The 22,731-nt window shown below is 32.6% G+C and overlaps 2 protein-coding genes across 9 annotated transcripts; one reads left to right on the top strand and one right to left on the bottom strand.

Moving 5' to 3' along the window:
• LOC109362589 (zinc finger CCCH domain-containing protein 55-like) lies at positions 2,454–9,438 on the bottom strand. Of its 6 annotated transcripts, none has more exons than XM_019608486.1 (5): positions 8,943–8,980; positions 7,200–7,602; positions 5,349–6,409; positions 4,201–5,165; positions 2,454–2,661 (listed from the first exon to the last, which is right to left on the bottom strand). In XM_019608486.1, exons 1-5 carry the CDS (start codon positions 8,971–8,973, stop codon positions 2,632–2,634), a joined length of 2,490 nt encoding a protein of 829 aa, XP_019464031.1. In that variant the 5' UTR covers positions 8,974–8,980; the 3' UTR covers positions 2,454–2,631. The 6 variants fall into 6 exon arrangements, with proteins under 6 accessions (XP_019464031.1, XP_019464029.1, XP_019464030.1 ...); XM_019608484.1 differs by lacking the exon at positions 2,454–2,661 and having other exon boundaries at positions 3,911–5,165; positions 5,349–5,899; positions 5,978–6,409; XM_019608485.1 differs by lacking the exon at positions 2,454–2,661 and having other exon boundaries at positions 3,911–5,165; positions 5,349–5,884; positions 5,978–6,409.
• LOC109362635 (probable pectinesterase/pectinesterase inhibitor 51) lies at positions 17,678–20,904 on the top strand. Of its 3 annotated transcripts, none has more exons than XM_019608581.1 (3): positions 17,678–18,688; positions 19,843–20,509; positions 20,561–20,904. In XM_019608581.1, exons 1-3 carry the CDS (start codon positions 17,731–17,733, stop codon positions 20,580–20,582), a joined length of 1,647 nt encoding a protein of 548 aa, XP_019464126.1. In that variant the 5' UTR covers positions 17,678–17,730; the 3' UTR covers positions 20,583–20,904. The 3 variants fall into 3 exon arrangements, with proteins under 3 accessions (XP_019464126.1, XP_019464125.1, XP_019464124.1); XM_019608580.1 differs by having other exon boundaries at positions 19,843–20,533; positions 20,600–20,904; XM_019608579.1 differs by having other exon boundaries at positions 19,843–20,904.

Below are 22,731 nucleotides of genomic sequence, written 5' to 3'. Positions count from 1 at the left end.
TGACTATTACTCATTTCTCATTGTTAAATCTCTTTAGTTTTTTCTTAAAGATAGTGTTGAGAAGTCAATTTGATCTCCACCCTTTTTTTATCAAATTCGGAAGTTGATTTGAATACCTGCTAAAAATTTAAAAGAAATAAAGAGAATAACCTTAGGAGGGCAACATGAAACAAATTGACTCTCAATGTGTCCAGAAAGAAGCAAATTTTGGCATAATGTTTGGGATAGAGGAATTCGATAAATAATTTTATTTATAGTATTCAAATAAAAATCCCAAATATAATGAAGTCATAAATGTTTTGCCTCCTTGAAAATTTTGTTTCAAAATGTGTGGATCATAATTTTGTTGGGACACACTGTAACTTAAGTGGAAGGAGACTAGTAAGTATGTGGTAGTCACATTTGAATGAGAGATTATTATATATGTTCAATTATGAAGTCTCACATTAAATATAAAATGATAAATATGAGAGTTTATAAGTGGAAAATGTCTATTAAATTATTACATTAAGATTTTGGCTGAAAATTAAATATTTTATTACTCTTCTCGTGTATTGCTAACCCTGGGACTCCTTAGTATAACTTCCATATGACTAATCTTTTTAGGTTTTATAATTAGTTTTATATATTTAATATAAGAGAATAAAGTATTTTTTTGTATCAGGTGATAAATTATTTTCTTAAATTCACTCAATTTTTAACATATATCTTATTTTCTTTCATTTGAGAAGTTTCATTTTAAGAATATATTATAAAAGAAAAAATAAGACGTATATTAAATACTGAGTGAATTTAATGAGATAAGTTATCTCTTCGTATGAGAAAATATTTAATTATCTTACTATATGAAGAGAAACAAATTAAAACAATGGGCTAATATTTTGTATTAGATCGATTAGGAAATGAAGATTTAAGCCTTGGAAAAATAAATTTTAAACATGTTAACAAATGGTTTAAGAAAACAAGTTGTTGGTTTAGTAGTATAATGTTCCATCAGATTCTTAAGGTTGATGGTTTGATTCTTGGGAGTAGGGCTGACAATGAACCGAATCAATTTGATATTCATTCAAAATTCAATTCGTTATTTAGTTCAATAAACTTGGTTCATGAACCAAATGAGCTGAACTTGAGTTGGAAATTAAGCTCGTTAAATAAACGAGCCGGACTTGAGTTGAATATAGTTCGATTCATTAGATTCATGAGCTGACTCGATATATATATTATAAACTATTTTTTTTTGTTTATTATCGCTCATACATTATTTTTATATTTATATTTATTGTTATTATATATTATATTTATATATATAAAACCTTTTGCAATATTTTTCAAATTTTAATTAATTAGTTGAATTGTCCAAATGAAACCATTTGAACTAAATCAAATAGTTCACGAACTTTAATCAAGTCGAACTCGAGCTAAAAAAATAATTTGTATTGAACTCGAGTGAGCTGAGTCAATCTTTATCGAGTTGAACTCTAGTTCGACTCGATTCGGCTCGTTTCCAGCCCTACATAAGAGGGACAATCACAAACCCGAAAGAGATTAGTTTAAAAAAACAAAATGATTAATTTTATAGTGGAAGATGTAACATTTATCATTCAGACAAGTGTCAAGAACCAAGTAATATTTGACCCATAAGCTAAGGAGGACGAAATAAAAAATTATTATTATATTACAAAAACAATGACATTTACTAAATTTAAACCTTGAAAATTATAAAGAAACTCTTAACATATATCATAATATTATTGCTTATGAAAACAAAACAGATAATTTGACATATCGAGAAGCTAGGCTTAATTTTCCAATATTAACTTGCTCATTTTATATTTCTTAAACAATCTGTTAGGATACTTATCAACCCAACCCAAAAATTGATCCTCTATTTTGCTGAATCCAATCTTTATACTCCAAGAAAGTAAATATATGAGGTATTTTGTCAAATCTTGCAGTAAAATTTAGAGTAAATACTCATTTTAGTTCATCGTGTTTTTTAACCTTATCAATTTGGTCCTTCAAAAAATGAAATACCCAAAATGGTCCCCGAAATTTTTAAATGTTAGTCAAATTAATCCTTTTTAGGATCAAATTAGTGTTATCAAGTGTTGTAAAACATGCTAAAAATGATTAATTTGACCCACGTGTAAAAATTTTGGGGACCACTTGGAGTTTTTTCAATTTTTGAAAGATCAAATTGGTAAGGTAAAAAAACATGAGGGACTGAAATGAACATTTACTCTGAAATTTAATATCCTTCATCTTTGGGTTTCAATTTTGAAGAACAAATTCATCAGAAGCGAGCAACAAGATCCAAGTAAATGAGACTGCATACTTGAGATGCCTTGCCAGGGAGGAAATTTGGCAACAGAATGCAGAAACACAAATGAAAAGTTTCTTTCCCACTGTTTTGAAAAGAAAATATGCTTCTTTCCCTCATTTGCATCAAAAAGTAAAATGAAAGTAACACATAAAATGAATTCATGTCTACGAGTTTATTATATGTACACTAGCTAAAAAGTTTGTCCATTATACTTAAAAGGGACAATACTTGTAGCAAGGATACAGAAACACAATAAACAAGGAAAATAACCAGTTAGGAGATTACAGAGCCAATTTTCTACACTTGGACTAAGCTTTTTGAGCCTTTTCCACATATGCCTGCAAACAAGGAGAATAAGTATAAGCCATGATAGAAAAACCATAAGTAATCGGTTGTCATTAGTTTCACAGACATGGTAATTTGACAATTAATGTCCCAAATGCAATTTAAATTCAGAAGCTAACAGACAATTTCTACTAGTATAGAACAATTTTGGCATAAGAGGTAGGTTGGGTTATGGGTACATCTTCGGCAACAACCATGGTCAAAGATGCAGCTCATATTCTGATAAACAAGAAGAAAGAAAAGAATTAATGGAAAACAATGCCCTAAACAATAATCAATGTATTCTTGGTTGGGATGAAGAACTAGAATATTATTAGAAAGAATGAAAGAAGAACAAGAATTGAGATGTACAAAAGGTCCCACGACCTTTCCCCTGATTCCAACAATCCGAATCTACTTCCCAATTAACTCCCCTTCCTCCAAGAGACTCTTTATTTATAGCCTAACTAACAAACTATTATAGAAAGCCTAACAAACTATCTGCTTAGGGATATTTTAGTAAATGTGTAACAATTAGGAAATCTCTAACTAGACTTACACATTTCCCCTTCTGTACACATTTTTAATACTAGGCTTAGGCCTAATCTTATCATATTCACATATCAGTTGCTAGAATTTGATGAATTAAAGAGGCTCCTATTGTCAATGTTTCTCACCTAGGAACCAGTGAACATCAAATCACAAAGCAACAACCTCCCCCTACGAGAACAAATAAAACCTCAATTTGAAACTGATGTTCTTCTTCAATGAGGGTGAGACTTGATACAAGGATAAGGTTGCTTCTTAGTGACTAAGAGATCACAAATTCAAATCTTGGAAACAATTTCTTCATAGTAAAGTTGCGTACATCTACCTACCACATACCACACTAGGTGAGAGCCTCTAGACCACCCTTCTTAACTTGTTAAATTAACAAAATAGTTTATGAACTTCAAAATAATTAGGTAAAGGTTGTAGGTACAATCTTCCGTTCATTTATTTAAGGATCAAATTCATTTACATGTACAACATCTATTCAAACCTCGGCTCAATTTTAGAGTCCGCTTGTTTGAGATTAGTTTTCAAAAAGGTCACTTATTTTTTCTTAAAAAACACCTATAAACTAATGAAACATGTTTAGGAAGATTTTTCCAATAATCAGAATCTAATTAATCAGATTTCTGATTATCTTGGTAATCTACTTTGAGTAGCTTTATATTATATAATGGTATGAGGTAAATGAGAGAGAAACATCATAACACGGAGAAAAAGAAAATTGATTATTTTGGTTTTAACCAAACACAAATAGCTTCTGATTTACACAATCTAAAACCACTTACTTTTAAGCTTAAACAAAAACGCCCTTAATCCAATATTTTTGGACAATTTCCCTACAACTCTTTCAACATCCAAATTAAACGTTCTAGAAAATTCAATGGTTTCCAAGCTGCATACATATTCAAAGCTCGTCTACAAAACCTAAATAAAATTTTGGACAAGATTTGGAATCCTTCGTACATACAATGGAAATCTTTAAGAGAACCATCACTGACCTGTACAAGTTTGTTAAGCTTTGGTTTTGATGATGATAAATAGTGGTCAATTTTCTCTTGTGTCTGAGGAATGTGTAACCGCTGCACTGTGCCAGTTACTTTATCGGAGACTTTCTTCACAATTGCTTTATAATCTTCTTTGGTAATATGACCTTCTTTCCATGTCGGTTTCAGAAGCTCCTTAATGAACTCCACCAATGAATGTTTAAATGCTCGGATCCCCTTCACATCCTTTTTCTTGGCCTCATCATGTACACCATTTTGGTCCATGCTTCCCAAAGGACCATTATCTTTTTTAGTTTTATTATCACATGGAGAAATCTGCATTTCTTCATCTACCACTTCATTATTCTCCTTATTAGCCTCAATGTTTTCACCTTGATGCAACTGAATTAAATTTTGTCTCCCTGAGTTAGACAACAGTGGTAGAATCTCAACAGCATCTTCTGCAATTTTTTTAATTGGAGAAAAGCCCGGGGGACCTTCCCATGCATTAGCATTCTTTGTCTCAATACTATCACAAACTGGATCATACTGCTTCTGGAATCCAACAGCAGGAGCTGGCTTGATGAATGTTGTCGACACTGGCTTACCAGACCCTTCTGTTCCGCCTGGGAAGGAAGTGTCCTTTGCATCATGAGAATTTACAGGAGCATACATTTGTGGGAGCTGCTGACCTGTTCCAAGGATATGTGCCAGAGAAGCTGTGAGGCGCGTAAGTTGAGCAAGCTGTTCATTACTCACAATGTTCTGAGTTGGAGGGTTTCTTAAACCAGCTTGTGATATGCTTGCATCCATGATATCTGGCCCAACAGTGTACTTTTTATCAGTAGATATTTCCTTGTTCTGCATACCTTCAACAGTTCCTACTCTTGGACGAACAATGGAAAGTTCCGGTTGACTTGGAACAAATACATGACGGCTTGAAGAATTCACATTCTGAGCATTCTGATTAAATCCTTGCCCTGGCAGTGAACCAGTAGAAAAGATTAGGTATATGTGCAAGTCAGCGGATTTGTTTGTGCCACTCTTATCATGACATGTCAACACAAATACACCACTATGAAAATTAGGTTTTGCACTAGCACGGTAAATGGTTTCAATGGACAAAGAATGTATAGTCACAGGAAGATTAAGCATATGATTACCTGGATAAACTTGTGGCTTATTCTCCCCGTGCTTTACTTCAAGATGGCTGGAAGACCCCACACCATATTTCCAATCTGGAGACATTTCCTCATCACCAGGCCAAATGCCTGCACCTATTGACTGAGAAATCTGAATGTTGGCAAAAGTATCTTCTGATGTCAAACAGTTGGTTTCTTTCTCATCACTTGAAAATGGTGATTCGCAATGTAGCATGTTCTTATCTAAACTATGGTCCCATCCATCACGCAATGGTTGAGCAGTGAATCCAAGCTCTGGGGCACCCAAAATTTCATTTTTATTGTTTTCAACCTGCTTTACTGTACCAGGGCCACCAACTAAATCATTCTGTTTTGGACGGTCCCAGACTTCATCTAAATCAGCCATACTGCCGTCTGAACTCCATCTATCATATCTTAGCCTTTCATTATGACTAACTGAATCACTCACTTTTGGTCTATCCAACACCTGATCTCCACCATGATTACTCCTTGACCTATCATCCCTTAATCTTCTATTAGGGCTCATACATGCTTGCCTATCATGAGAATACCTACATTGTTTACCATTTCGACAATTTCCAGATGAAAAAAACTTGCAAGGAGTATCACCACTGTGGTTTACACCATACCTGCTGCTCTGCTCAAAGGAATTCTCGATGCACCTCCTACCAATTTCCCTTTTTCTAGGTGATTCATCCACAGAAACTTTACTGAAGCAATCAGAATTTGTATGATGCACATACTTGCACGATGCCCCCATTCTACACCCTCCTTTTGCAAAATTAGTACAACCTTCATTAGATCTTCCACTCCTAAGGAAATCCCCATTCTCATGGGGAGCAAAATATTTGGGGGCTCCATCTTGCCTGCGTCTAATTTCCCCATTATCCTCATAATTTTGATCATTGTGGTGAAGGAAATGGCATTGGCTGCCTCTTCTGCATTCCCCAGAGGCAAAAGCTCTACATGTTTGTGTCAATCCTCCAGCTCCCGTTCTATTTCTGCCATTGACTCCTGAATCCAACCTAAGACCACGTGCAGGGCTCCTGCTCCGACTACTCCTAGACATGGCATCATCCAAAAAAGGTAGACAATTAATAATACCAACTGCATCTGGAAAACTACGCACACACAGCCATGACAAAGATCTAAAGTTTCTTAGGGGAAAGGTGATATAATTTGAAATAATAGCAACCTTGCTCTTAAAGATATAATAAATTCAACCAGTCAAAAAATACTAAGATGGCCTTCAAATTATGTACCCATAAAGAAAGAAGTTATCGAGGACAAATAAAAACAGAGATGAGTGTATGAGACACAGCACAATCTGAAACAAAGGGTCGGAACATGACATTGATACATCCTAATAGGCAAAATCCAAAGCATGCTATGTGCAACTTCTACTGACAAACCCAAAACCTCAGCTTCTGAGCTTTTCTCAAGAATTTAAAAGTTTTAATATAGGAGTAAACGAGTAGTAGAGGTTGCATAAATTGTCAAGTTAAAAGCATTTAAACATCACGAGATCATCAAAAGGACATCAAGAAAATGGAAGATTATGACTAAGATAAAGTTGAAATGTGTCTCAACATGCAAATAAAGTATCTAGTATGTGATTAATTTAGATTCTCAACAGTATTAATCAGAACTCAGAGGTGTTAGAGCATTCTCGTGAGTGCACACAGCTCCTCGATTGAAGTGCAAGAGCTTCATAGAAACATAAGAGCATATTTACAAAATGTTAGTATATGATAATATGCATGGCAGGACTGTTTATAAAAAAGTTTCTCATAAACAACCATTGATTAAACTTTTCTACACTTTTAAAAAAATAGGGTCAAAGAAAAAAACCTGTCAGACCTTCTGAGATCATTTTTTGGGGACTGACTATGTCTCTTGTGTTTCCTTTCCTCAAACCCTGGAGACATCTTCATGCTGTGACTTCCATCTGCAATAGTTGCATCCGAGACTCTGTAGTCTTTATTCAAAATATCATCCTTATTTGAACCTCTGCCTCTTGAAAAAGGTTCCTTACTTGACAATCCCATTCTGGGTTTTAACCTATCATTTTTTTCCATATAGGATGACTTTGAACTATTATTGCCAGCAATATCTGCAGAGGACCACACTTGCTTACTATCATGTGCATATTCAAGTTCATCTCTCAAATCCCACTTTGAATAGCGCTTTGTGCCACTTCCACTCATCTCGCTTCTCAAGCCTTGAAGCTTTATTTTAATTAATGCAGTGTGCTCTGAAATAAAAACAAAATAATCAAAAACCTGAAATATACCCTCATTTTTCTAACACTTTTCTTCGCTAACAGAGTATGGCATGCTAGGAAATTTAAAAAGAAAGTTAGCAAATGAATGGCAGATTTATAATTAAAACAAATGATATTAAATTGGTACAGCATCTTACAACACCTATAAGATTCAGCAACACTAAAAAGTAGCCACGTTAGTCAAGATCAAGAATGATTTTCATCAACGTCTGCAATCTCAATCCCAGTCAAAATTTGTGCAGATGAACGTGTGGTGTGATCGACAGGTAAGGTTGCAGGATAGCTGAAACCGTGCAACTTTCAGCAATCTGATGAGTTGCTGTTTTTGCAAGTTGGCCCATTTTCCAAGAAACTGAGTAAAGCCTCATCTAACTGTGACTCATTTATGTTTTTGTAGGGTCTTATGAATCGTGTTACTAACACGATCCTATGTTTTACATATATGACTCCCAATCCTACTTAGGTTGACAACCTCGCAAGTAGCCACCAACAAAGTAGATCAAAGCTACAACTTGTATTGCATTATTTTTTTTTGCTACGCTTGTTCTTGACTCAAATTGGTAACTTGTGGTTAGAGTAAAACTAAGGCAGCACACGCTATACAGTTCTTGAACTGACCAGTGGTTTATGCTGCTATCTCAAAATATGTTGAAACATTCCCCCCTCAGAGACAATCCAATAAAGATTGGTAAATGTGTAAACCATCTAATATTACATGTGATGAAAATGCCATTGCAAACATATTTACAGCAGGTATGAGTGAACTCCGTAACACCTCTATGCATTGATCATATGAAATGCTGCACAAAGTTGCATCTAATATTAGCACTCACTGCCACTGATATACATTGAACTAAATCATAGATGAAAGTCCCAACTCTACCACCTAATATCTTGGTTTCTATGTGACCCATCTAGAAGTGAATAACTATGAAAGTATGAAAAACTCCCCTAAGATGATCAGGAATACAGGTGCGACCCAGTGCCCCGGACCCCATTCAGTAGGATTTGGGGATGGTAGATCTATGCAACCTTACTCCATAGGCGGAGAGAGGCTGTTTCGGGAAATGAAGCAGCGAACAAAGCAGCAACCTTAAAGTTTCACCAAGGCTCACAGTAAATGCATTATTAGTTTTAACCCACTAAAGATCTTAAGGCTCGATAACCCTTATTTGTTCATTTTTCACATAAGCTCACTTCAAAGGAGTTTTATCATATAAATCTTATTCTTGTACTACAACATGTGGACAAGCGAAGAAGTATTAAAGGTAATTTCTCATAAAGGAACAATCGGAGTGAGTGTGTCTAACCTAATGATGCAAAATTAGCTGAGAAACTCATTTTGCTAATAATTATTATTAGTCCAAAACAAACACCTATCAAGAAGAAGAAGAAGAAGAACTTCCGATAAAGCATTAATCGATCCTCATTCACAATACTCCAACCATAATTAAAGATATGACAATAGAAATTAAAAAATACACACGACTCACACACCTATATTAACAAATAAAGCTTCAAAATATAAGGATAAAAAGGAACCCAAGACCGTAAATTAAATAATAAAACATTTAAATTAAAAAGGCAAAACCCTAAAATCAGAAGCAGAGGGTGAAGGTTAAGAGGACTGACGAGTGAGTAATAGTAATAAAATAGCACTGCTATAGAGATAGAAACCCTAGATTTGAGTACAAAGACGCGATGTGATATTTGTCATTTGAAATCAGCATGGAAGGTGTGAGTAGCAGAGGGTTTTCCAAGAGAAGTGAAGTGTGAGTAGCAAGTCAAATGGGGTCACAACGGCTTTTGCTTTGACCGAACCGCTCCCCTACTGGAACCGGTTCTATTTTTATATATTCAAACCGGACCTTGTTTTGTGTAGTCGACTTTTGGAACAAGATATGCAAGAGTAATATATTTAAGAGTAATTATACTCACACCCCTAGATTTTAATGAAATTATATAAATCATTTACAATTTTTTACACTTACAAAAAATTATGACTGACAATGAACCGAACCAACTCGATATTCATTCGAAACTCGATTTATTATTTAGCTCGATAAACTTGGTTAAATAAACTTGAGCTAGAAATTAAGTTCGTTAAATAAACGAGTCGAACTTGAGTTAGATATAGTTCGACTCGTTAGGTTCATGAGCTAGCTCGATATATATATATATATATATTTATGTTTATTATGACTCTTACATTATTTTTTATATTTATTGTTATTATATATATAGAAATGATTATATTTATATATATATATAACCTTTTAAAATATTTTTCTAAATTTTAATTAATTATTTGAGTTGTTCAAATGAACTATTCGAACTGAACCGAACAGTTCACGAACTTTAACTGAGTCGAATTCGAGGTAAAAAAATAACTCGATCGAACTCGAGTCGAGTTTCGAACTGAGTCAATCCTTATATAGCTGAACCGAACTGAACTCTGGTTTGACTCGTTTCCAGCCCTACAAAAAACTCTGGATTTTTATACATACATAACACAAACTACCTCAACATAGAGGTGTCAAAACGGGTCGAGCTGGTTTGTCAAAGCCCAAAAGTTTATAGGGCTTGAGTGTCATCTTAGACATTTTTATTGAATAAGGATTTTTAGCCCGACCTGACCAAGCTATATGAAAATTGGGCTCAGACTGAGTTTACCCGGATGAATTTGGACTACCCACTTTTCCTTATTATTAGGGATTACAACGGGGCAGAATGGGCATGGGTTTTGCTCTCTCGTACCCATACCCGCACAATTTATGAGTACATTCATGGGTAGTGAGTATTTACGGATACCCCACGAGTTTTTAGGTTTCAATAAATACTAGTAGGATACCTGTGCAAATGTTTTATTGTTGGCATGAGTTTAAAGAATTGAATTTGAAGATTGTATAGTAGAAGGGAAATAACTGTTGTGTATGTTAAATATCATAGTGTAACCTTGGAGGTTGTTATTTTATATTTAACCTCATGAATTTGAAATAAAAGACTAATCAGATTTATGAAAAATAATAACTTAGTATATAAATGTTGAAGTAGAAAACACATTATGTTAAGATTTGATATGATATTTTTTTAATAATTTTAATATAAATAATAAGAAGATTCTCATAATTGAGTTGTTATTTTTACATATTCCTAATAAAAATAATTATATTTCCCTCGGATATATCTACCATTATTATCCTTTAATTAAATAATTTGAGGATAATAATTGTTATTATTATTTTAATATTGTAATAGTAACATTGCAATATTAGAATTTAAAAGCAAGCACTAAACCCCAAACAAAATATATCTACAGTGAATATTGTCTGAATTTAAAGAATAAAAATTAATTCAAAAAAAATATAAATCAAATATGTGTTTTAATAATACAAATTTGTATATATTACAATTGTTCTTAATAAAATAGAGGTAAAAGAATCAATTACATAATAAAAAAATCAAATGAAGGGCATATTTATTCGAGTAATAATTTTAATAAAAATAAGACTATTATTATATTAATTTCAAATTGTGGCTCATTATGTTTTATAGTATTCGATTTATATACAAACTCTTAATTTTATAATTGATCTTATGTGTACTTGTATTAATTTGTAGTTTTAAATATACTAATTATGTTTTAAATCATTGAGTATTAATTTTAACACTATTGTTATATCTTAGTTTGACATACTGAATGATTTGGTGACCTATTTAAATGAGATAACGTTTTTAATCTATTTGAAAAACAAAATATATTAGAATTTGACAGAATTTTTTTTCTTGATAATTTTAATCAAAATAGTAGAAAGACTCTCATATTTGAGTAGTTATTTTTATACATTCCTAATAAAAGGACTTATATTTTTGTGTGTTATATTTTAATTAAATAAAATAATGATAGTAGCATATAAATAAAAAATAATTCACACAAAATATAAATTAAATAAACGTTATAATGAGGATAATAATTTGATATTTCCTAATTTGATTCAAAATATGAAATAACATTAATGAAATTTGTTAATTGGAATATCCTTAATAAAATAAGTATAAGTATTTCCTTCAATCATTATTTCAATAACTAAAAGATAATTATGGAGTTATAATTTTTTAATAAATTAGAAGTTCATTATATTCTCTTTTACTCATAAAATATAAATTCTTAAATAAAGTAAATTAATTCTAGGCCTTAATATTTGAAGACTTATTATGTGATTGGAATACAAATTGTATATATCTTATGGTTGTTTTTAATAAAATAGAGTTATAAGAATCATTTACATGACCACAATAAAATTAAATCAAAAACATATTGTTTGACATTAGTTTTAATAAGAATAATAACATTATTATTATATTAAATTTAGATTCTGGATTTTTATACATACATAACACAAACTACCTCAACATAGAGGTGTCAAAACGGGTCGACACGATCGAGCTGGTTTGTCAACGTCCGAAAGTTTATATGGCTTGAATGTAATCTTAGACACTTTTTTATTGAATAAGGATTTTTAGTCTAGCCTGACCGAGCTATATGAAAATCGGGCTCATACTGGATTTATCCAGATGCATTCGGACTACCCGCTTTTCCTTATTATTAGGGATTGCAATGGGGCAGAACGGACAAGAGTTTTGCTCTCCCGCACCCATACCTGACAATTTATGGGTACACATGAGTAGCGCGTATTTACGGGTACCACATATTTTTAGGTTTCAATATATATTTATATATTTTATAATAACCAATACATATAAAATAATTATTATACTGATAATAAAATTTATGCACATGTTAAACATATCATATATTTTAATAACTAGAACTCATTATAAAATAATACAAAAATAGATAATATATAATTATAAAATAATAATAAAAATTTAATATATATAAATTATGTAAATAAAAAATAAATTTATAAATATGCGTATATCCGCTCTCATCCATAAGCTATTTTTATAAGTGCGGGTATTTTAATGAGTACATACGGGTAGATATTTTTGTCATCCTTATTTATTATTTCTTTTATCTATTTTGGGACCGTTAGCTTGGTAATAAGCTTAGGTGAAAATTATTTTACAAAACAACTTATAATAAATGATAGATAATAAATATTATGTTATGAACTTTGAATAAAAATATAGTAATATCTATAATATAAATATTTATAAATTACAATAATATTATAAATTATGGGGTTTTTTGTATGCGTAAAAAATAGAAGGATGATTTTGTAATTTCGCTAAAACTTACTATGTATCTAATTATCTATGCATGCATTGTATAGAAATATATATCATCACTATATCATTTATCATTCATTTGTATCATTTTCTTTTTCTAAAATTCAATGATATTTAAACATAAATACATAAATAGTAGATGACTGCATATATTTCATAAACAAATCATTTTAATAATTGAAATTTTCAATATAAAGTAAATTTCATTTTAACTAATTCAAATATATATATATATATATACTAACATTGCATCATCTACTATTTATTTTTACTCATTATTAATTGTTGTATAAAATTAATACAAACGAATGATAGATAATATATTAATTATGTATAAATCATTACATTATTAGTGAATTAAATATTACACTTTTAAAATTTTAGTTATATTGACATTGAATTAAATAGGTAGTATTAGAACATAATTTCCACAAATTTCAAATTTTAAAAAATCACCTACAAAATAGATAGAATAAAAATAGCAGCACCTTATGACTTTAAATAATATTTATATTTTATAACTAATGTCATAAAACTAGTCAGAGTATTGTGGAAAAGAAAATCTGTTCTAAACTTTGTCTTATTATGTGTTCGAAGCCTGTCACATTTTGTCAAGTGAATAAAATAAAAATCTAAAATAAAAAATAACAAAAAATCACATTTTGATTAGTATGGGACATGAAATGAAACATCATTAGGAACATGTGATCCTAATCTTAGTATTGTATCACTAGACAAGGATCACCTTGTCCCATAATTTTTCTATCTTCTTGTCCCGGACTAATTAAACTTCATAAAATATTAATTTATGTTTTTATAATTTTTTTATAAATGAACGGAGCTTTATAATTGATTTGGTACACCGAATAGAACATGAATACCGATATGTGATTCTCATCATGTACCACTAACTTTCCCATCTTATGATTACAAATAATAAATAAGACTGTAAAGCATGGATTTACGTTTACTCTAAACGGTTTTCTATAGACCTTGAGTGGAACATGTCTCTTTTTCCTTGTTTGCTTAAATGCTCTATTTTCTTCCCATCTTTGAAGACGAAGCTCGTGGATATTTGGCTGCCAGATTGGATAAAAAAAATTTGGAGGACAAAGGAGATGTGGGTTGAACATTCATAATATGTTTAGTTGGAATGAAAAGTGAAGTAACGAAAGGAATGGAAATAAAAGAATCATTTCCGATTGTATTATGGAAAGAAAAATAGTGCGACACGTGCATTATTTTAGCTTTCTCTTCAACATTAGGAGAAAAACTTAAATGAGAAAAATAGCGATATGTTTTCATATTTTTAACTTCCTATAATTTAAAAATAAAATATGTTGCTTGTAGGGGTACTTATAAATGTCGTTAGTTTATTAAAGTTATTACAAAAAGAGCAAGAAATACATGTTAATGTAATTTTTTTTTGGAATGTGCTATTTTTTATGGCTCTATATATAGAAGTTTACAATCCTTGTGAAAGAACTTATACATGTAAATGAATAGATAAATATGCGAACCTCATAACTTCAGCCCTCCTTATTAACATGTAGACTTTATGTGTTCAAAAGTTAATTTTTAAAATGAGAGAAAAACAATTATGTTTCCATTCAATGATTTTTTTTAATAAAACTTATTAATTGGAGTACTCACCAATAATTAAGAGAGTAGTCATATTTGTATATTAAGACTTTTACATCATTTTTATACTTGGTGCAGAAAAGAAAAAAGATTTAATGAAGTAACCATCTGTTTTTTTATTTTCAGAACATGAAAAGGAAATGGTGTAAAAACTTTTGATCTGAGTTTTTTCTGAAGTTTGCATTTTTTGCTATAAAGACATCCAAATTTCTAATTCATCCACCTATGGAAGATGAATTAGAAATTTGAACCTTCTCAATGTATTACCATTTATTGTAATTCATTATGATTTTCATTGATTATTTAGAACCCCAAAGGGGACTTATATACAATTTACAAGTAATAGAATGGATTGCTTGATAAACAAACAATAACACTAACCAACTTAACTACCTATCCAATGACTACATTGTAACTATATTGTGGGTAAATCAACCCTTAGAAACTTCTAGAAAGAAACCCTTAAAATACTTCTAATAGCTCCCCTCAAGCTGGATAGTAAATGTTAATGACTCCAGCTTGAAATCTTGATTTGAAGCCATGACAAAGCGATAGATCGGAATCTCAATCCTAATGTGATTGAGTTCTCAATCACTTGGTTATGTTCTTGGTTAGAAATCTTGACCATATTTCCATGGAATCTCATGGTTCTGCATTGTTGAAGCGTCATACTTTTACACTATGATGATGTTGTGTGTATGAGGAAGGAGTAAGAAATAGAGTATGGTTGAAATGGAGTAAGTTGATGAGTTCTTGGATGTTCTTGGAAATACATTCAGTCTTCTTCTTCCTCTTCTTGAATTGATTGCAATAAGAAAACATAATTGCTATGACTTCCGTTCTTCGATGCAGATTGAATGCTTTGAATGATTACTAGTACCACTACCATGTTGACACACATAACACATTAATACATATCTAACAATGTGAATACAAAGATCACAAAAAAGTTTCCACTCAAGACATATGAAGAAATTGCAGTGGCTGAAGAAAATAAGGATATTCACTGTTCATCTTGTTCATCATCCTTGTATGATACAAGTGTGTCAACCTTGTGAATCTTGGTAACAAAGGAATGTAACTTCATCATTTGTGGATTTGCAATCAGTTTAGGATCACTCTCAATCCAAGTGAATGGGATGAAAGAGAAAAACTTGCTTTAATTATCTAGGATCTGTGGTGGAACAAATGAGTAATATGACCTTAATGCATGGCAGAAGATTCTTGAATTTCTTGAAGTTGCATAAATGTATCCTCCGACTTCCTTACCTCATTCTTTAGGGACTTCTTAGAGCTTTCAAGCTAGATTCTAACGTCTTGATTACCATTGAACCAATGTAAGGGAATAAGATTGATTACAATGGTGTAAAAGTTGAACATGGACATGAAAATCACAGAAGATGGGAAACAAAAGAGAAAAAAAAAGAATAGGTGAGTGTGCAACAGCAGAGCCTCTCAACTTGAGAGCTCTAATACCATATTAATATTTGGTGTAATTCAATATGATTTTCATTGATTATTCAGAACCTCAAAGGACACTTCTATACAATTTACAAGTAGTAGAATGGATTGCTTGATAAACAAACAATAACACTAACCAACTTAACTACATATTCAATAACTATATTGTGGGTAAAACAACCCTTAAAAACTTATAGAAAGAAATCCTTAAAATACTTCAAATACAATGGACACGAGGTCTTGACCATCATTACATTCAACATCTATAACTTCTACCCTCACATATGTACAAGATATAAGGTATTCCCCAAATTGTATGTTCTCTCCAATGCCATTAAGATGTGATTATGATAATAATCAATATATATGTGACACGTATTTGTATCCTCCTCCATATCGGGATGGTGTTAATTAGCACATGAACCCTTAGTACTTACATTGACGGATGGTTGGACACTTGAGTTTTTCTTTTTGGTGCCAAAGCTACCATTTTGTGGGTAATTTGCTAAGCCACCTCTTTCCTAAGATATCTTGCAATCTCTTATTTTGGGCATATGGAGATCTTTTTCTGGGTTTGTGTCCTCATTCACAAGTCAATTAAAATGTATCATTCAATTAAATGGAAGAAATATAAAAATAAAATTACATTACTTAGAATACATTTATTAGATAAAAATAAAAAGAAACAGAATTCTTAGGATAGAGGATCTCTATTATGCCTCATCCAACACTAATGGTACAACTTGGGTGGTATGATTTACTAATTACAAGATAAATGATATCTAGGTGTCCTTCATGAACAAAGGTTCCTCGAGTTGTCTACAAGTCCAAGGCATTCTATAACATATAAAATATTATGCCACATTACAATTAGGTTATTATGACATCCTTCTTTACCAATGCATTGAAATCACACTTGCAATCTTCACCGGTATTTGGCAATTGGCATGCCTCCCCATGATGATGTTGTATATTTTAAGGTAATTCATTCAATATTCTCTACTTTAAAACATTCATTCATTATATTAAACTCAATAATTGCGAAATGTATTTTTTTCCATATCTCGCAAGAGTGAGATATTTCTAGAAATTTTTGGTTGCTAAATTAATGTTTTTATTTAGTATATGAACAATTTGGATCATGATTGTAGATTTAGATGCCACCTTATTGTTTTTGGATTTGGTTTATGACTTAAATGCTTCATTTAAAGCACTTTATTTACTATTTTGGACTAATTGATTTTGGTTTATGATTTAAAGCTGAATTGTAATGGTTGTGGACAAGTTGGTTGATGTAACTTTCACTTGGTTCCAAATGATATTTATTTATGTGATTTTGGCATTATTTTTAGGAGGAAAAAAATGTATATATCATCAAGTTTTATACATTATTAATATATGATCTATTTATATTTATTAATTATGAATTCTTAATATTTATGTATAAATTTTTATGATATCAGATATTATATTCTATATTTTATTGTGCAATAACATTTACATGATCGTGGATGTTTTCCTTATTTTAATGCAAGCTAGGGACAAGTCCAATCTGTCTCACACCTACATTAGACCCGTGACCAAACCCCACTTCAAAGAAAAATTAATAAGTTTATCATTTACCGAAAGTGAATCACCACTATTCCCAATTCAGAAGACAAAAAAATCATTAACCATTCACCACTTTCACTTATAAAAAACTCCACCATAACCATCTAACTCACAATCCCACTTTTATTAACAATGTCCTCTTTTTACTTACTCTCATTTCTCCTCTTCCTCACTCTTTCCTCCGCCACCAACCACCACTACCACCACCATGCACCAAAACCATCACCCTTCATCGCTACCACCGCCACGCCGGCGATACAACAAGCCTGCAAAGCCACTCACAACCCTCTACAATGCGAATCCTCTCTCTCTCAATCCTCACTTCCACCAAACCCGACCTCCCTCCAGCTCCTCCAAGCCGCCATGGCCCTCTCCTCCACCAATCTCGCCACCGCCCTAACCATGCTCAAATCCCTCCTCGACGCCTCCGCAGACAGTAAAAACCGCACAGTCGCCGCCACCACCTGCCTGGAACTCCTCCACAACTCCAACCGTCGCATTTCCCTCGCCGACGAGTCCCTGCCACGTGGCAAGACCAAAGACGCACGCGCCTGGCTCAGCGCCGCACTCGCTTACACCTACGATTGCTGGAACTCCCTCAAGTACGCCAACGACACAAAACAAGTCGGCGAAACGATGTCGTTCCTCGATTCACTGTCCACGCTCAACAGCAACGCGCTCAGCATGGCGTTTAACTACGACGCGTTTGGAAACGACACCGCGTCATGGAAACCGCCAACGACAGAGCGTGACGGGTTTTGGGGGACAATCGGGTCGGGTTATGGGTCCCGACCCGTAACCGAATTTCCCGATAAGTCAAATGCGGATGTTACAGTTTGTAAGGGAGAGGAAAGTGGGTGTTTGAAGACGGTTCAGGAAGCAGTTAATAAGGCGCCGGATAACGTTAACGGCGGTGAGGGGAAGAGATTTGTGATATATATAAAGGAAGGGGTTTATAAAGAGACCGTTAGGGTTCCGTTAGAGAAAGGGAATGTGGTGTTTTTGGGTGACGGAATGGGGAAGACGGTGATTACTGGCTCTGCGAATGTGGGGGTGGCTGGGATGACTACCTATAATTCCGCCACAGTCGGTGAGTTTTTTTAATATATCAAATAATAATTAAAAGTTAGTTCGGAATCTTTGGAAATGCTAAAAGTGATTTTTTGTTATGCGGCTTTTGGGTACCATTTAGTTAGTATTATTACTATTATTACCCCCCTTGAAGAAATATGAAGCTGAACAATGTTGAAATAAAGACCCATGTTGCTTGCAAAATAAGCTCATCGGGTAACGTATTTAGTTCTGAAAACTGCAAAATATGAGTTTGACAAAAAAAAAACAAGATATGCCTTAGTCAATTTGTTCATTAATAGGGGTTAAATTACTCTTAGAACTTAATCCAAAAATGATTAATTTAATTGCCATTTGATTTATTTTTTTAACATTTTGGACTTCTTATTTTTCCAAGAGCAATCCTGGATCATTTTCCTTATGTTAAATCGACTGAGTTTTACTGAAATGTTTATTGAAAAAATAACTGAAACTAACTCTTCTCTTACTTTGGAGGATTATTTTACTTTAAATATTTGGATATTTAATTGTACAAAATAATTGTTAATATTCTTTTTTCGAGCTTATTTTTTCTTTACAACAATTTTTTCATAAAACTGAATTTCAACATTTTTCAGTAAATGCCGTTTCTTAAAACTTTGAAGAGTATCTATTTCTTCCGAAGAAAAACCCAATGAAGTGATGTTGGTTGAGGATTATTTTTGGCTTATTTCCATGTGATAGAAACAAAATGTCCAATTGCCTTGTGGACGTGGGACAGTTTGTATGCCTTGTGGACGTGGGACAGTTTGTATGTATAGAAATCCTGATGTATTCATGGGCTAGTGGTGATTGTTAGGAATTCTATTGAAAGAATAATGTGCAAAAATGTGTGTACTTAGTTTAAATAATAATTGTTTGTTAGGAGCTATAAAAAACCCTTTTTGGTAGCCCTTTTCTGACAGGAGAGAGTGAGATACTTGTTTTGTGTATCAAACTACAATAATTGAAATATAAGATGAGTTTCCTATAGCACATACTTATTTTGATTTATCTGCTTTCCACCATTTATTATATGTTCAATAAAACTTCACTTTTCATTGGCCACAAATTTGTATCAACAATAACTTGATTAGAATGACATCCATGCATGGTTGTGTTCCTAAAGATTGATTTACTGAATTATTTGTGCAGCGGTTCTTGGCGATGGATTCATGGCAAAGGACCTTACAATAGAAAACACAGCAGGTCCTGATGCTCATCAAGCAGTGGCATTCAGATTAGACAGTGATCTTTCCATCATTGAGAATTGTGAATTCTTAGGCAACCAAGACACCCTTTATGCTCATTCGCTGCGCCAATTTTATAAATCATGCCACATCGAAGGCAATGTGGACTTCATCTTTGGCAACTCTGCTTCAGTTTTCCAAGATTGCCAAATCTTAGTTCGTCCGAGACAAGTGAAGCCTGAGAAAGGTGAGAACAACGCTGTCACAGCACATGGCAGGACAGACCCCGCACAGGCCACAGGGTTTGTTTTCCAGAACTGCTTGATCAATGGAACTGAGGAATATATGGCATTGTATCATAGCAAACCTACAGTGCACAAGAATTTCTTGGGCAGACCATGGAAGATGTATTCTAGAACAGTTTTCCTTCAATGTCAGTTGGAAGTTCTTGTTACACCCCAGGGTTGGATGCCATGGGATGGTGACTTTGCACTCAAGACACTTTACTATGGGGAATTTGAGAATTCAGGACCTGGCTCTGATTTGTCTCAGAGGGTGCCCTGGAGTAGCAAGATCCCTGCTGAACATGTATTGACATATTCAGCTCAGAATTTCATTCAAGGAGATGATTGGATTCCATCATCTCAGTTGTCATCTGCCCAAGGTGATAAGAATAATTAAAGGATTAGTAGGAAGCATGAGTAAATGGCAAAGTTTTATGATGCCCCTTTTGTAGTTACCAACTAATCAGTTACTTAATATAATCAAAAGCCATGGGGAAGAAATTCCAAATTACATGCTAGTAAAAATTGAGGGTTGGTCCCACTCACTTTATTGAGTTGGTCACAAAAACCAAATTACATAAGCTTGAACTAGTCAAGTATCACTTCAAAAAAAAAAATTGGTCTTGTATCAAACTAGTATCATATATGGTAAAGTTATTGCCTATATAGGAGCTTTGCCAAAATTGTAATTTAGTTGCTAACTTATCCCTTTCATATCAATAAATTATCCATATTCCCATTGAGACTTTGAAGTGAAATTGAAAGCGTTTGCACGATAATGAGACCAGAAACTGAATAAGGAGAACTCAAGAATTTGATAAAGAAAGTCTTTGCTTCAAGATCAAACACAGATATGGGCCATTGCTTCCTCCCTTACGTGGAGTGACCAACCACAGTTGTTCATATTACCACCAGTTTCATTAAATGAACGTTGTAGAATAATGATTTATGCTTGCTCACATGAGGTAATAGAGGTGGCGTGGGTTGCAACAAATCACAATTAATGCAGGTAGTCACATGCTGCCGACTACATTAGGCATTCAAATGCTGTCCATACAAAAATATAAACATATGTATTTAGAGATAATCAATAAAATCTTGACAATCCATTATGAATTTAATTAAATTAAAATTTATTCTTAAATAATAAGACCAAAAAAACATAAATGCACTTTTATCTAAATATGTTATGTATGTCTCTATACAAATGTTTCTCCCTAAAATCACCTCTAAATCAAAATTGAGTTGAAACTGGTTGGTTCACGTTCCACCCTCTCGTAGTTTATTGAAGGCAATAGTGATGAGATTCTATTCCAAAGGCATATAGACAGGTCGTGTCGAGTCCTATTTCTGTCTAAAACTGATTGTCACATGCCTTTGTGTAATGTCGAAAACAACGTTGAACATATACATTTTTTTGGTTATTATTGAGCATATACTTTTGGATATAGTGATGCCCGTGGTGTAAATTTCTACTAGTATGCTTCTTTTTATACAGCAAAGCATGTGAAGGTAGTTTGGTTAGCACTTTATTAAATAAAAATTAGCATTGCAACTTCTTTCTCCTCTAATAAATTGGCTCCATTCATTGTAGCTACGATAGGAAAGGTTCCACCCTGTGAATCAGTGGTCACTCCACTACCTCTTTCAAGGTTAGGAAGGGATAAGGTTCCACTTCCTTAATAAATGCTCCTATTCCATATTCCATGAATGGTTATTATTATAAATATTGACCAGATTTGTCAGCTTCCATGATATTGTGGTTGATAATCACTCATGGGATTATAATTTTCAGCTAATAACAACCCCAACCAAATATAGATCTTTTCAATAATATGTCTGTTAGTTCGACCAGTTGAATAATATGTGTGTTAGTTCAACCACATTATTAACTTACCATTCATATAAATTTGATCTGATTTATAATATAAGGAGGCGTGGGGTTACTCTGACTGTCCTATTCATTCCCCTATAATTAGTTTTTTAACATATAGATAAATTAATTACTTAATATATGCAGAGGATTTGGAATCTTACTTTGATTTTGTATTTTTTGGATTTTAACTCTAATATTTGAAAATGGTTATATCAAATTTAGCAATATCGGGGAGCCAAAGACAAATTACTTTGTGATAAATATATTTGTTTAACCCTTTGGAAACATGAAGAGTAGTTAGTGGTCCCTTGGTGAACCTAATTTAGAACCTCGATTTCATCACTTTCTAGATCCAAACTCGCTAAGAGGAAGTACCAATACAGACAAATCATATATAAAAGTTTGGCAGCTTCCCTGTCATCAAGAAAATCTTGCGGTGTACTCCTTTTATATATTAAACTATATTTTTATTATGTTTATTTATTAAACTTAATTTAATAAATAATGAACAAGTCTGTATTTTTATTTTCAGAATATTTTGTTCTAATCTCCTGTGGGTTATTAGCTTATTATTAGATGCATGAATATATATTTATTATTATTTTTCATTTTAATTTTGTTTATAAGATTTTAAATGCAACACTTGTAATTGAATGTTTATCTTATAAATAATTATTTTTAGAGTATATAATTA

Source organism: Lupinus angustifolius, chromosome LG12 (genome assembly GCF_001865875.1).
Source record: "Lupinus angustifolius cultivar Tanjil chromosome LG12, LupAngTanjil_v1.0, whole genome shotgun sequence".
NCBI classification, from domain to species: Eukaryota; Viridiplantae; Streptophyta; class Magnoliopsida; order Fabales; family Fabaceae; genus Lupinus; species Lupinus angustifolius.
This window is presented reverse-complemented; position numbering and strand designations above follow the sequence as displayed.

What these genes read in the sequence shown, in the direction of transcription:
- LOC109362635 (XM_019608580.1), top strand. Translation starts at nt 17,731, where the DNA reads ATGTCCTCTTTTTACTTACTCTCATTTCTCCTCTTCCTCACTCTTTCC. An exon ending in CTATAATTCCGCCACAGTCG is followed by an intron (nt 18,689 to 19,842) that starts GTGAGTTTTTTT and finishes TTATTTGTGCAG; the next exon opens with CGGTTCTTGGCGATGGATTC. An exon ending in CCATCATCTCAGTTGTCATC is followed by an intron (nt 20,534 to 20,599) that starts TGCCCAAGGTGA and finishes AAAGTTTTATGA; the next exon opens with TGCCCCTTTTGTAGTTACCA.
- LOC109362589 (XM_019608482.1), bottom strand. Translation starts at nt 8,973, where the DNA reads ATGAGTTTCTCAGCTAATTTTGCATCATTAG. An exon ending in GATCTCAGAAGGTCTGACAG is followed by an intron (nt 6,410 to 7,199) that starts GTTTTTTTCTTT and finishes TGCCATGTCTAG; the next exon opens with GAGTAGTCGGAGCAGGAGCC. An exon ending in TAAGCCACAAGTTTATCCAG is followed by an intron (nt 5,166 to 5,348) that starts GTAATCATATGC and finishes GTTCACTGCCAG; the next exon opens with GGCAAGGATTTAATCAGAAT.